The sequence below is a fragment of the Parastagonospora nodorum genome (genome assembly GCF_000146915.1).
Source record: "Parastagonospora nodorum SN15 chromosome Unknown scaffold_6, whole genome shotgun sequence".
NCBI classification, from domain to species: Eukaryota; Fungi; Ascomycota; class Dothideomycetes; order Pleosporales; family Phaeosphaeriaceae; genus Parastagonospora; species Parastagonospora nodorum.
The window spans coordinates 1,149,508-1,162,206 of record NW_001884554.1 but is presented as its reverse complement, the minus strand read 5'-3'; the positions used below and the strand labels follow the sequence as shown (position 1 = coordinate 1,162,206).

Here is a 12,699-nt window from a genome sequence, read left to right as displayed (position 1 = left end):
ACTTCAAACAATGGCAGAGTGTGTCAGGGAAGTGGGCGCATCCATGACGATAGCGTTGGGGCTCATAGAGCCGATCAAGCAATCTGGCACAACACGAATTAGATGGGAATGTGTACGTATGGGGCCAACAGGTCATGCGTACAACTTTGCCGAGTGATAATGATAACTGACGAGTGGTAGAGGTGTGGTGAAACATTTTTTGACGACGTCCGTGAGATCCGCGAGGGTGGCATAGCAATGCTTGTCGAAGAGATGCGTCGCACAGGCATCAAAGTAGCTGCAACTTCGCGGAGTCAAGGCCCTACGAAAACAACCTTCAATTTCACAACCCCAAGTTTTGCAAGAAATATGGCTCAAAAGATCTCAGCAGCGTTCCGTAAAAGCCCTGCTTCTCAGAGCTTGCCTTTTTCTACACCGCAAGTAGGCGTTTCTACAGCATCGAGTCCTCCTTCACAACAGACTCTCCAGATGATGACGTGTACAAAGACCGGGCAGTATGGTTATCACCTTGACCAGGACGAGATCCATGATGTTAGTACGGACCAGGAACTCTTCGAATTTATAAAGAAGCAACTATCTCGACGCCGTGGTCACCTTCTCAACTTCTTCTCTTGGACATGCCTCCAGGAGGTCTACTTTCGCAAAGTAAGTTACTCTGTTGTTGAGGCACGGCGCCCAGTTTTCGCTGACCACCTACGCTCGCAGTTCAATTACTGGGGCAGCAGTGCGGAAATTAGCGTATTAGGGCCTACTTGTCCGACACACCATACATGTGATTGTATCCCTCCAGTTACGATGGTCGAGCCGGAGCCCGGAGCAGAGTATCGCTGTACGCCCGCGGGCCCATTAAAAACTTGCCCTCCGATTGCATCTCACCTATTGATGCACTGGCTCGATAGACCAGGATGTATTACCCAAGGACAGACATGGGTACTCGCACAACTGCCCAAGCGAAACTGCGGGGAGCTGCAAGCCAAAGTCAACGAACGCACCGAGGGATGGGGTCTCGTTCTCAAAGAAGGCCCAAACATTCGCATGGTCACCGGTATTGTCTTTTCTATTGTGATCATCAGTGTACCTTTCGTTGTTCTTTGGTCTTGTCTAAAACACAGCATACAAGACGGGTTTAGTGTAGGTCAGTACATGATCGCAGCTGCATTGGCATTACCCGCTGTACTTGTCTTGAATCATGTACAGGGTGGTGCGTGAACTGGGTAACGTTTGTGTAAGTACGATGCAGAAGTGGGTTTCATATATTGCATACATTGTAATCTTTCTACAAATCACAACCCACCCGGCCACATCTACTGCTAAAGTGAGATATAAGAGACTACCCAAGAATGGAAATCTTTGCTAGAGTGAGAGAAAAGCGCAAAACACATTGGACGGTATGCTCGTGTCATGACGACCAATGGCAGCTGTTGCTGGGGTTGATGCAGCTTATATTTACCGACCACCCAGCGTTTATGACATCAATGTCTTCTACCTTCTTCCGACCACGATTTCTTCACGTCTCTTCCTATTTCTCTGCGATTGGGCCGTCGCGCATCTCGACGTCGTTGCTTGCTATCGTGCACGCGGAATACCTATACGACTCAAGTGGCTAACCCGAGCAGCGAAGTGTTCAGCCTTGTAGCCTTGCAGCCTTGTTTAAAGAAAAAAAGAGAGCCATCTAGTCGTTCTATCAGCCAAAGTAATAGATTTTGCTCTAAACGCCGTATTAGTATCCAGAAAGAATGTGCCGGGTCCATCGCAGGGTTTATGTTAGGGAGGATGGCCATCGTTCGACGTATGAGGAGGCTTTTTTTCCCTGCGAGAAGGCTCGAAAGGGCAGGCTTTGCTCGAATGTCCGCACGAGGATCACTGAGTACGATCCTAGAAAAGGCTCAAATGTTCCGGATTCGCTTCCCTCACCGATCGAGCCTCCATCATCAACCACTCACCTTTCCCCACCTTCATCAACTGGTGTTCGAGTGCCGTCGTCATCAGAACACAGCCGATTCTCCTCGTCATCAGCCGGTAGCGAATATTCTTCATCAGACCATAGCCAATTCTCATCATCCTCGTCATCGTGGTCTCATTCTGGCTCGGCCCGAGCGTCATCCTTCAATGTCACGAAAGTCACCCCCCAGGTCTATCAGGACGAACCCGGTGTCGCGGTTCGAAGTTCAAGGCTAGCACCCATAACCTTTGGAATTCAAGCGGTTCTCCCACAACTTCCTGAACATGACGCAGTCGACTTTAAAAATACTATGCACGGGTATTACGTTGAAGATGAAGAAGGTGCGCTACCTTTAGATGGTCGAAACCGGTCAAAATTGCACATCCGTGACGGCAAAGAGCGATTGCGAAGTGAGCTTCAAGGAGAGTTACATCCACGATTCATTCAAACCCTTGAGAAAGTTGATCGTGAGGCAGCGGAAGAAAGAGTATATGGTCTGGAAATTTCCCAACATGCTCGGGGGCGGAACAGAAGAGATTTATTACAAGCAGAGCTCTCACAGAATGAGCAACGGGGCGCTCACATTCAGAAGCATAAAATTGTGGAAGGCGAAAGCAAGGCCTCAAGAGCATTGATACAACCGGCTACCCAGCGCATACATGCTCCACCACACGTATCGTTCCCACCAAATTTTGTCTTAAAGCCAACATCAGCTCGTCAATCTTCATTATCATCCGAAATTCCGTCCGCGTATCAGGACACATCTCAGTATAATCCTTTTGCTCCAGCAATTACCTATCCTGGACCATCACCAGCTATTTATCAAGACCCATGGGAGGACGACGATGTGATGCATGGTCATAGCCGCAGAAGATGGAGCGACAGATCGAACTCCCACGTCAGATCCAAAACAACCGTTAGAGCAACGACCGGTAAGCCGACGGCGGGTGCGCCAGAGATCGATGAAGTAGCGATGAATGATCCGAAAATTTCCGAGCATGACAGGTTAGTTACTGATACTGTAGTTCCTGTATCCCGGGACAAAGTCATTGACACAGCCGACATGCTGTACAATACCGCAGCTGTTCAGCAACAAGACCGCCTATATCATGCTACTCCACTGGAGGTTACAGAAAGTTCATCAAGCGTGAAGACTCCCATGCCATCTTTGTCCACCTTGTCGACAGATTTTTCTCGACCAGTAAGTACTATCTCTATGTTACACAAGCGAGAAAGAGCTAACGACAGCAAGCAGAGTCTAGCAAATCAGGATGCTGCAGTGCTATTCCAAGAGGTCACACCAAGTTATGCTGATCTTTCACCGCAGCAGGTCAGCGGAAGCAGTGCCGTTGAAGGCAGTGAGGATCGCAAGACAATTGAAGAAGAGCACATGTTGCTAGCACCAAGCACATCGCCCCCTCCTTCCTCCTATCGAACACAAATTGGCAATCTAGCTGTCTCGATACGTGCTACTCTAGTCAGTCTGGGGTATCTAGAGACCCCGTTGAAGGAAGGGTACATCAGGCTTAGATGGCAGTGTGTAAGTATGCACTCGGCTCTTTCCTTGGCAAACACTACTTGTCACAACATTATATCACATCAGCTAACTGATGAACAGAAGTGCAAAGAGAAGTTTTCCGGTGATGTGTTTGAGTATCGCGAGGGTGGAGTTGATAGGCTCATTGAACGAATGGAACAATCTACAGGATGTAGGGTAGGCGCCACTTCGTACAACCAAGCGACGACAAACCAGCGATACGCATTTCGAACTCCTGCTTGGACGCGGGGAATTACCCAGAAGGTGTCTTCTACCTTTAAACGTCTCGTAGGTGTACCACCAGGCCTGCCGCAGCATAGGCAAGCTGGTACAAGCACGGCTTGCGCTCTCCAAGCCATAGAATTGCAGACGCCGCAGCAGAACCTGCACTTGATGGCATGCATGCAGCGTGGCCGGTATCTTCGGACCGTGCATCAGGACCGCATCGATGACATCTCTAACGATCAAGCGCTTTTCACCTTCATGCAAAAGCTATTGGCGAGACACAGGGGACGCATTCGCAAAATATTCTCCCTCAAATGTGTACAAGGCATATACTTTGTCAAAGTAAGCATACAAGTCTTGTCGTCTTCAAGATCAAAAGTGCTAATCCACTTTTAAGTTCCGCCTTCGAGCAGGTGGGAGTGCAGAGGTCCGCAACCACGAACCTTGCTGTACTTCTTCAACGCAGAGGATATGCGAGTGTTTGCCACCAGCACCAAAAGTCGAGCCATCTCCAGATGCGGAGTACAGATGCGCCCCAGCTGGTCCGCTCGACATATGGCCTCCAGTTCTCTCTGAAGAATTGATGCACATGCTCACGTCGCCCCAATGCATAACTCCCAAGGAGACTTTTGTGCTCGAACAACTACCCAAGCGTACCAAGGGAGAGCTGATAGGGACCATTGGTCGACCAGCAGAGGGCTGGGGCATACATTTCCAGGAAGGTTGGGACTTTGATCTACTCATTGGTCTTGTCCTTGCTGTCTTCTTGTTGGCCAGCTTACTGTTCGCCGTACTTTGGAGCCACTTCAAGCTTGATGTTCAGGGCGCGTTCGGAGTGAGTTCGTATATGGTTACGGCTTCGGGTATATTCGTCGCATGGTTCGCGAATAGGGCTGGGAAGTTAGGATAGCCGTGTGAGCACAACATAATCACCCATGTACACAGGACCTATTATTTTCATTCTGCATATGTCTGCTGATGTACACATAGACGCTTCTCTTGCAATTTTCGGGATGGATACACACTCATTGTCCACAGCCTCATTCTGTCATGTTTCGTGATCAACGTCAATAGCTTTATCACCTAATTGCTTCCGCCGGTTCGACCAATTCCGTGGACATGAATCCGAACTGACGTCGGCATGTCAGAAACCAAGCCAACCAGAGTACGTGGGCTCTCGCACACGCTATTTCGCTTCATGTGACGCGGAACATCATTGTTTCTTTTGGATACGGCCATCATGAAATTAAGTTTGCGATTCCGTAAGCGAAGCATCTGTCATCGGTGTGGAAGAATTAAGGTTTTGGCTGGTGACGCCAGGGTGGTGTGAGGCGGGCGATGCCCCACTTTTATTTCTAGCGAACTTTTGTCGTTCATAGATAGCTCTTGAAGCTGCTTGCGAGCCGACCTCGTTCCGCTTTCCACATCAGTCCCGAAGGAAAGAATCCGAAATGGCGAAGCGTAAGAATCGCGCGCCTTCCAATGGCCAGCCCAAGAAGAAGAGGGCCATTTCCGACGACGAGGCGCATAAGAATTTCCGCAGCGGCTTGTTCGATGGCAAGGTGCTCGAGAGCTATACGAAGTACTACGCAGAGTCGCAACCGTACGCAACTATCCCTCTTGCTATAGTTTGGCATGTCTGACTAGTATCCCAGCTATAAGCATGCCGTCATCCAAAACCTCATCGACGACAAGCTCCTCCGCAATGTCCGCAACGAGATTCGCGAGCACATCCACTTCACACCCAAAGAGACGGATATCTACAAAATCCACCAGTCGGGCGATCTGGCCAATCTCGATGGCCTTGATGATTCGGCGCTCAAGCGATTGCCGAGCTTGCTCACGTTGCGCGATTCGCTGTACTCGTCCGCGTTTCGCAAATATCTATCTGGCATAACAGGGTCTGGCCCATTGAGTGGTGTGAAGACGGATATGGCTGTGAATGTATACACACCTGGATGTCATTTGCTATGCCACGATGACGTCATTGGCAGTCGGCGTGTGAGTTGGATTCTGTATCTACTCGATCCTGATATTGAGTGGAAGGCGGAATGGGGAGGCGCATTGCGACTGTACCCCACGGAGCAGCTGACGACACCGGAGGGTGACGAAGTCAAAGTTCCCCAGCCAGACTTCTCGCTATCGATACCACCAGCCTGGAACCAATTATCGTTCTTCACAGTACAACCTGGAGAGAGCTTCCATGACGTTGAGGAAGTATATCGAAGGGGCCTAGAAGAGAAAGTAGAGAATGATGGAGGGCGTATCCGTATGGCAATCAGTGGTTGGTTTCACATACCACAAGAAGGCGAAGAGGGCTTTGAGGAAGGTCTCGAGGAGAAGCTCGCAGAGAAGAGTTCGCTCGCACAATTGCAAGGAGGAAAGGCAGACGTATTCGATGAGCCACAGTCGCAATGGGTTGACATCCCCGACTGGGAAGAACAGGCAAAGCAGGAGGATGACGAGCTTACCGAGAACGAGATCGACTTCTTGATCAAGTACATGAACCCAAATTACCTCACTCCAGACACTGTCGAGGAGGTCTCAAAGACTTTCTCCGACGATTCATCGATACGACTGGCCGACTTCTTGTCTGTCAAGTTCTCTACCAAGCTCTGCGAGTACCTCGAATCGAAGGATCACGAGAAGAATCCCGCCCTACCGGCCAACCCACACCACAAAGAATCAAAAGTTGGGGTTGCACGACCACCTCACAAGCATCGCTATCTGTACCGCAAGGCCATACAGCCTATACCGACAACACCATACCCCGAGAGTGATGGGATGACACCTTACGATGATCTCGTCGATGTTCTCTTCCCTCATCCCGCGTTCACCAAGTGGATCTCTCTCGCAACTGGTATAACGCTCACCAAGAGCAACATTTTTGCGCGCCGCTTCCGACGTGGTCTAGACTACACACTCGCAACTGCATACGAGGAAGAAGACCCACAGCTAGAAGTGTGTCTCGGCATTACACCATCGAAAGGCTGGGGCGATGAAGACGAGGAGCCAGAGGAGGAGAAGCCACAGAAAAACGGCAACAGTAGCAAGAGTAAAGGAAAAGGCAAGGCTAACGGGAAAGCACCTGCCCAACCAGAACCCAAGCCCGAGGAAGAAGTCGGTGGCTACGAAATGTACATGGCTGGCGAAGACGATGAGGATCATCCGACCATTCCTACATCGCACAACGCTACAGAAACTGGTGCCGGACAGCGTCGCAAGGCCAAAGCTGATCCTGCAATCTACAAGTCTGCAGCTGACGACGAGGACGATGGCATCTTGTTCAGTCAGCCTGCTGCTTGGAACAATCTGGCGATCAACTTGAGAGACAAGGGTGTCCTGAGGTTCACGAAGTATGTCAGTAAGAGTGCGAAGGGTGATCGATGGGATGTGTGTGCGGAGTACGGTGTTGAGTTCGGTGACGATGAAAGTGATGAGGAAGATGAGGAGTAGGGAATGGAAATGAACGAGTGGATGCAAGCATGATGTTAGGGACGATGTAGACGAAGATCCAATGATACGTACGTTTTTATGACTTCTTAAGAGCTTTCAAAATGTCGAAATGATTACGGAACTCGTTTTCCCTCAATGCCAGGCATCCTGACCGAATCCGAAGAGGTGAGTAGGTTCCGATTTACCAACGGCCCGGCACCGTGGGATGGTCTGCCGAGCCTCCGAACAAGCTCATCTCGCAATCTCAGATTGCGCTAGTTCTTCCTTCTTACTATAGACTACTTCATCTCACGACTAGCTTACCTTCAGAGCGATGCATGTAAAATGTATTGCAGTTTTCGTGTTCGCAGTCGAACCTGTTCCTGCGAGCTTTCTAAGAGCCGCGGCTTTACCCCAGCCCCACATTCCCCACATTCGTTACATATGGGGAATCTGGAGACTATAATGCAGGTGTTGGCCGAGCTCACGTTGCCTTTTGTCTTTATGTCGATCTTCCTTTACGTCAATCTTTCCAGCAGCAAAAGAACCTTCGGTCGAGATCACACGTCTCGTTCTTTGAGCTGAGTACTGATAAATGACCCGGTTCCATCGATCCGCACTCAAAATCCCTAAAGTCAATCGGCCGACCTAGTTTCCGAATATGGCATCGACAGATCGCACACTCACGCATCCTACTCTTGGTCGATCCCTGCGCGGCAAATCTACCGCTTCCTCGGTCCAGTTCAGAAACCTCAAATACGCAAGGATACCAGCACGGTATCAGGACTCCATTGCGGACGACACTATAAATCCAGGACAGGACGGCATCGTCGACGCAACCAAGTTCGGCCCATCATGTCCGCAAAAACGTGGCGCTCAAGCGTGGGATCTTACACTAGTCGGCAACGTCAGCCTGCTGTGCGAGCAAGGACAAGGCGAGACTGAGGCAATGGACGAATTCGAGTGCTTACACATCAACGTCACGACGCCAAAGTCTTGCCTGAATCCCCCGGCCACCCAGGAATATTGCAGTCTCCCAGTCTTTGTTTGGGTTCACGGTGGCGGACTGAGTATAGGCAGCAATAGCTGGCCGCAGTACGACCTGCAAAAGTTTGTCGATAGGAGTGTTGAGATTGGCAAACCTATCGTTGCCGTTTCGATAAACTATCGAGTCGGGCTGTTTGGATTTGCGGCTCATGAAGAGCTGGATGCAGGGGGTAACATGGGATTTAAAGATCAGGTGTTGGCGTTCCGCTGGGTCAGGAAACATATTGCTGGCTTTGGTGGAGATCCTACGGATATTGTTGCCGCGGGGGAGTCAGCGGGCGCGATATCTTTGTCGACGTTGCTTTGCGCTGAAGTGGGCACCGAAGGATTGTTCGATCGAGTGATCCTCATGAGCGGCGATGTAACACTTCGAAAGCCAAGAAAAATGTGGTGGCATCAACAGATGTACAAAGACCAAGCCGCCAATCTGGGCATCGACTATACAGAAAAGACGGGTCTGAAGACGAGGCTGAGAGATACCGACGCAGAGACTCTTACTCAGCAGCTACCCCTGGCAGCGCATCATTGCGGACACATCAATGGTGATTTTCTCAGAGAAGATGTCACATCCACTGTCCTGGCCGATGGAAAACGAGCCGAGCACAAGCCAGCTTGGTGTAAGGAATTCGTCATGGGAGATACCGCACATGACGGCACAGTCCTCAAAGCGCGAATACTAGACCACCCACAAGTCCTAGAGCGACTGAGAGCGGCATGCTCTAAATACTTGACGAAAAGCGAAACCGAACGACTACTAGCTGCGTACAAACTCGCCGACCAATCCTCACCCGACCAACAACGAGATGCATTACTTCGCCTGGCTTCCGAGCTCCGTTTCCACGACCCAGTGTGTAGAGCATATAAAGGTTGGAAGACGTCATCTCCAACCCGAGCCGCTTTCCGATACCACTTCCACATCCCCAACCCTTTCGAAGGCAGCTTCAAAGACATCGCCTCCCACGAACTCGACGTAGCGTTCTTGCTACAGCATTTCAACGATCAGCTCAGCGAACAACATCGGCAGCTTTCACAAGCCATGGCAGATCAGTTCCTCAGGTATATCCATGGAGAGCCTTGGGCTGCGCGAGGCAAAGTGGTGGTTTTCGCGAACGAGGGATTGATTGAAGTGGATGAAGAGGAATACGATTGGAAGTATAGAGATGGGCGGGGCGCGGTGCTTGATGGAATCGATGGAGACAGGCTGTGGAAGGTTGCGGATATGTGGCAGGGGGTGAGGAGTGAAGATGAAGAATGGGAAGGGTTTGCGAAACTGTGAGATCGGGCTACACGCCAGCGAATGGCCATCATTGGTTTTCTGACGGGTGGTGTTCTGTGAGTAATAACTTCATGATATGACACCAAGATAAGAACACAGTTAATCTTCTGAGACAATTTTGTGAGCTAGTGGACTGTATGACACTGTTTTGATTGGCCTTTTAAAGGCATCCATGGATGCTCCTTAGTGAACAAGGAAATTCAGCTTTGCACATTTGCGGGAGAACATTAACTTATATTCTAATACATGCCTTCTAAGCTTGCTTGTTCATCCTGCCACATTTGTATAAAAGGTCACTTAGCTGGAGTGTATCCCATTCACTTGATCCATGGGTATGGGAGCATTGTTAAGCGTGCCAATAAGGTCTGTAGACTAACGCACTAGCGCTAATGACAGTCACTTCGTTCCTTACGTGCCACTCCCGAACAAACACCTGGGCAAGGTCTAGCCGATTGAGACATGTCACTCAGAAGAACTCTACAAGTGGCGTCCCGCCGCATCCGCATACAATGCATGTCTCCACTTAGTACTTCAAGCATACAGGTGCCCTGCGAACCACCACTAACGTCACGTCTTCCTGAAAGCGCACTGAAAAGGGGGATACGAATGATCCAAACAGAGAGCCCCGGCAAGTCCTTGCGCCGCATCTCATTCCTTTGCAGGTCATTCTAACGTTGTTGTAGGCTTTGACCCTCACCATTACACAAATGGTCGATGGCTCCACCGCGACACGTCAGAGCGACAAGCACGCTTCATACAGTTCGATTTTGAAGCCCTTTGTCAACGAGTCATCCAATCATGTCCTGGCGCAACCTCAATAACCTCGTGCGAGAAGAAGGAGGGCGGCTTCAACAGAGTGTTTGTCTTTCACACAGACAATGCGAAAAGTGTCGTTGCAAAATTACCTTTCTCCGTAGCGGGACCTAAAACGCTTACGACTAAGTCCGAGGTTGCGACCATCAAATACTGTATGGCTTGAACCGCATTATCATAGAAGTGACTAACAGTGCCACTATGTTAGTACAGAAGAAAACTCGCGTTCCTATCCCCACAATCCTTGAATGGAGTGATGATGCGCACAACAGCATTGGTAGCGAATATATCATCATGGAGCATGCTACTGGTGTGTCGCTGCACGAACGATGGCCAACAATGGATCTGAACGAGCGAATAGGCTGTATCAAATCCATCTACATGAACATGAAAGAAGTCGCTGAGCTCAAATTCTCGGCCTACGGAAGCATTTATCCAAAGAAAGCAGCTGGTGCTATCTCAAAATTGTCGTTAGACGAAGATCACTGCATTGGGCCACATTGTGGACCTAGGTATTGGGACTGTGGCGTCGGAAGTGAGAGATGCTATAGGGATGTATCACCGAACCAGGGACCTTGTGAGTCATATCGATCACAAAAGCTCTTCATTTCACTTACCGGTTGCACAGGGCTCAATCTTGGCGCATTCTGTGACGGTCTCGTTGATACAGGAAGATCCAGGATACCATCAGCGCAACCTTCAAAACCAGCCATGTTACAAAGGGAACATCAAGATGCACCATGAGCTACTAGAAAATGCCCGTGTAGTTATCTCAAATATGGCTGAGGACCCGAGAATCCAAGCCGCATCCCAACCAGTACTATATCACCCCGACCTCCACAAGAGAAACATCTTCGTCTCCAAAGAAGATCCCGAAATCGTCACAGCTATAATCGACTGGCAATCATGCAGCATCGAACCGGCATTCTGGTACGCGGATGAAGTCCCGGACTTTGCGCAACCCGTTCCTGATCCCGAGTGCGCGGACAAGATGGAGCCAAAAAGTGAGGTATGTGCAAAGGGCATACAGCGCGAGTATGCATTTCCTCATACCAAGCATTGCGAAAGTTATGTCCATGGATGAGTCCCTCTTTCGGACCAATGCGTTTTGCATACAGCACATGGAATTTTGGCGCTGTTGCTCTCTGCGAAGAGCTCATCCAGACAGCTCTGCACTGGGACGAGCTGGGCCTGGCGGGATCGTGTCCATTCCTTGTACCCAACGAAACCGAAATTGCTGAACATCGTGCAGACTACGAGAAGTTCCAATTTGTACAACGGCTGAAGCACAGTATTTCCCAGGCTTTGGAGTGTGGGACAGATGGCTGGGTTCATGCCGATGACTGGGAGACGACGAAGTCAACATACAGGGAAGCTTACAAGGCGATGGTACAGGCCATCTTAGAAGAAGAGGATGTCGATGATGATGAGCCGGTTAAATCAGAAGCAGATATCAGAGAACTTTGGCCCTTTTGATCTAGATCTGTTAGATACCTGATTCAGCCAAAATCGGGAACAATTAATTCAATTCAATCAATTTGATCCTTTGAGCCCCAACAAAGGTAACAACGAGCCATGTGTATCGATCTTGTGCGCAGGATGGTTTATACCATCAGTCTGACAAGCACCAATGTCAAGTATTGAATTTTCCATTCACTAAAGCGCACCTGGATACAATCTGTCAGCACGAGAATATCACATCTCAAGACAGGTTAATAGGTCAATTACACTGCCCTCTCTCTCAAAAGAATCAACCATAAAACGACGCCATCCGTCCATACAGTCTCGAATGGTCCAAGTGCCGTCAAAGCGGAAGCATGCATACAATCAACTAGAAAAAAATACAGACCCCAGAATTAAAAAGGATCGCAGCACCGAACACTCTTCCCGCTAAAATCCCGGCACCTGTCGTGGTTCTGGTCACTGAGACAGAAGAGGTTAACGAGTACATCAACACGGCTGCACAACTTGCAGCATGGAGATGGATGTGTACTGCGCCAAGTCACAGCCGGCAAAGGCGGGTCAGTAGTGGCGTCAATGCCAGGTACGTTCCGGGTGGACATATGTCAGCTTTACACGATTGAGGCTAGGCATGCGACATCAAAGCAGGCCTGGTTGATAAGAGCTTATCCCGACAGAAAGGCAGAGAGGGTCTGCGGCTTCCTGAGCATGTGCACGACACATGCGACTGCATTAAGGGTGGGCAGATAAACATGTCCGGAGGCAGAAATGGGTAGGAGAGATCGAAGAGAGGGAATTGCGCCGACGTTGAATATTTTTTCTGTCATGTGGAACATGGTGCTCCTATATGGAGGAGAGGGTGTTGCTGAGCAGAGGATGTCGGAGGGCATTGCAGGCGGGCATAGGGACGGCATATGAGGCCCAAATTGTTTAGCTGGACAGATTGATGGATGTAGTGGTGGA

General features: G+C 49.8%; 6 protein-coding genes across 6 annotated transcripts; all 6 read left to right on the top strand.

The window, feature by feature from the left end:
- Positions 1-10: 10 nt before the first annotated feature.
- On the top strand, positions 11-1,209 carry SNOG_04629 (hypothetical protein; the record flags this gene model as incomplete). Its single annotated transcript, XM_001794991.1, has 3 exons — positions 11-112; positions 181-645; positions 925-1,209. The coding sequence occupies 3 exons, from the start codon at positions 11-13 to the stop codon at positions 1,207-1,209; spliced, it is 852 nt and encodes a 283-aa protein (XP_001795043.1).
- Positions 1,210-1,736: 527 nt separating this feature from the next.
- SNOG_04628 (hypothetical protein) lies at positions 1,737-4,614 on the top strand (the record flags this gene model as incomplete). Its single annotated transcript, XM_001794990.1, has 4 exons — positions 1,737-3,143; positions 3,171-3,482; positions 3,561-4,046; positions 4,102-4,614. The coding sequence occupies 4 exons, from the start codon at positions 1,737-1,739 to the stop codon at positions 4,612-4,614; spliced, it is 2,718 nt and encodes a 905-aa protein (XP_001795042.1).
- Positions 4,615-5,151: 537 nt separating this feature from the next.
- On the top strand, positions 5,152-7,160 carry SNOG_04627 (hypothetical protein; the record flags this gene model as incomplete). Its single annotated transcript, XM_001794989.1, has 2 exons — positions 5,152-5,307; positions 5,360-7,160. Exons 1-2 carry the CDS (start codon positions 5,156-5,158, stop codon positions 7,158-7,160), a joined length of 1,953 nt encoding a protein of 650 aa, XP_001795041.1. The 5' UTR covers positions 5,152-5,155.
- Positions 7,161-7,800: 640 nt separating this feature from the next.
- Positions 7,801-9,462, top strand: SNOG_04626 (hypothetical protein; the record flags this gene model as incomplete). Its single annotated transcript, XM_001794988.1, has 1 exon — positions 7,801-9,462. One exon carries the CDS (start codon positions 7,801-7,803, stop codon positions 9,460-9,462), a length of 1,662 nt encoding a protein of 553 aa, XP_001795040.1.
- Positions 9,463-10,569: 1,107 nt separating this feature from the next.
- SNOG_04625 (hypothetical protein) lies at positions 10,570-11,019 on the top strand (the record flags this gene model as incomplete). The annotated part of the gene is made up of 2 exons (XM_001794987.1): positions 10,570-10,852; positions 10,904-11,019. The coding sequence occupies 2 exons, from the start codon at positions 10,570-10,572 to the stop codon at positions 11,017-11,019; spliced, it is 399 nt and encodes a 132-aa protein (XP_001795039.1).
- A 34-nt stretch (positions 11,020-11,053) lies between these two features.
- Positions 11,054-11,751, top strand: SNOG_04624 (hypothetical protein; the record flags this gene model as incomplete). The annotated part of the gene is made up of 2 exons (XM_001794986.1): positions 11,054-11,284; positions 11,344-11,751. The coding sequence occupies 2 exons, from the start codon at positions 11,054-11,056 to the stop codon at positions 11,749-11,751; spliced, it is 639 nt and encodes a 212-aa protein (XP_001795038.1).
- Positions 11,752-12,699: the final 948 nt, after the last annotated feature.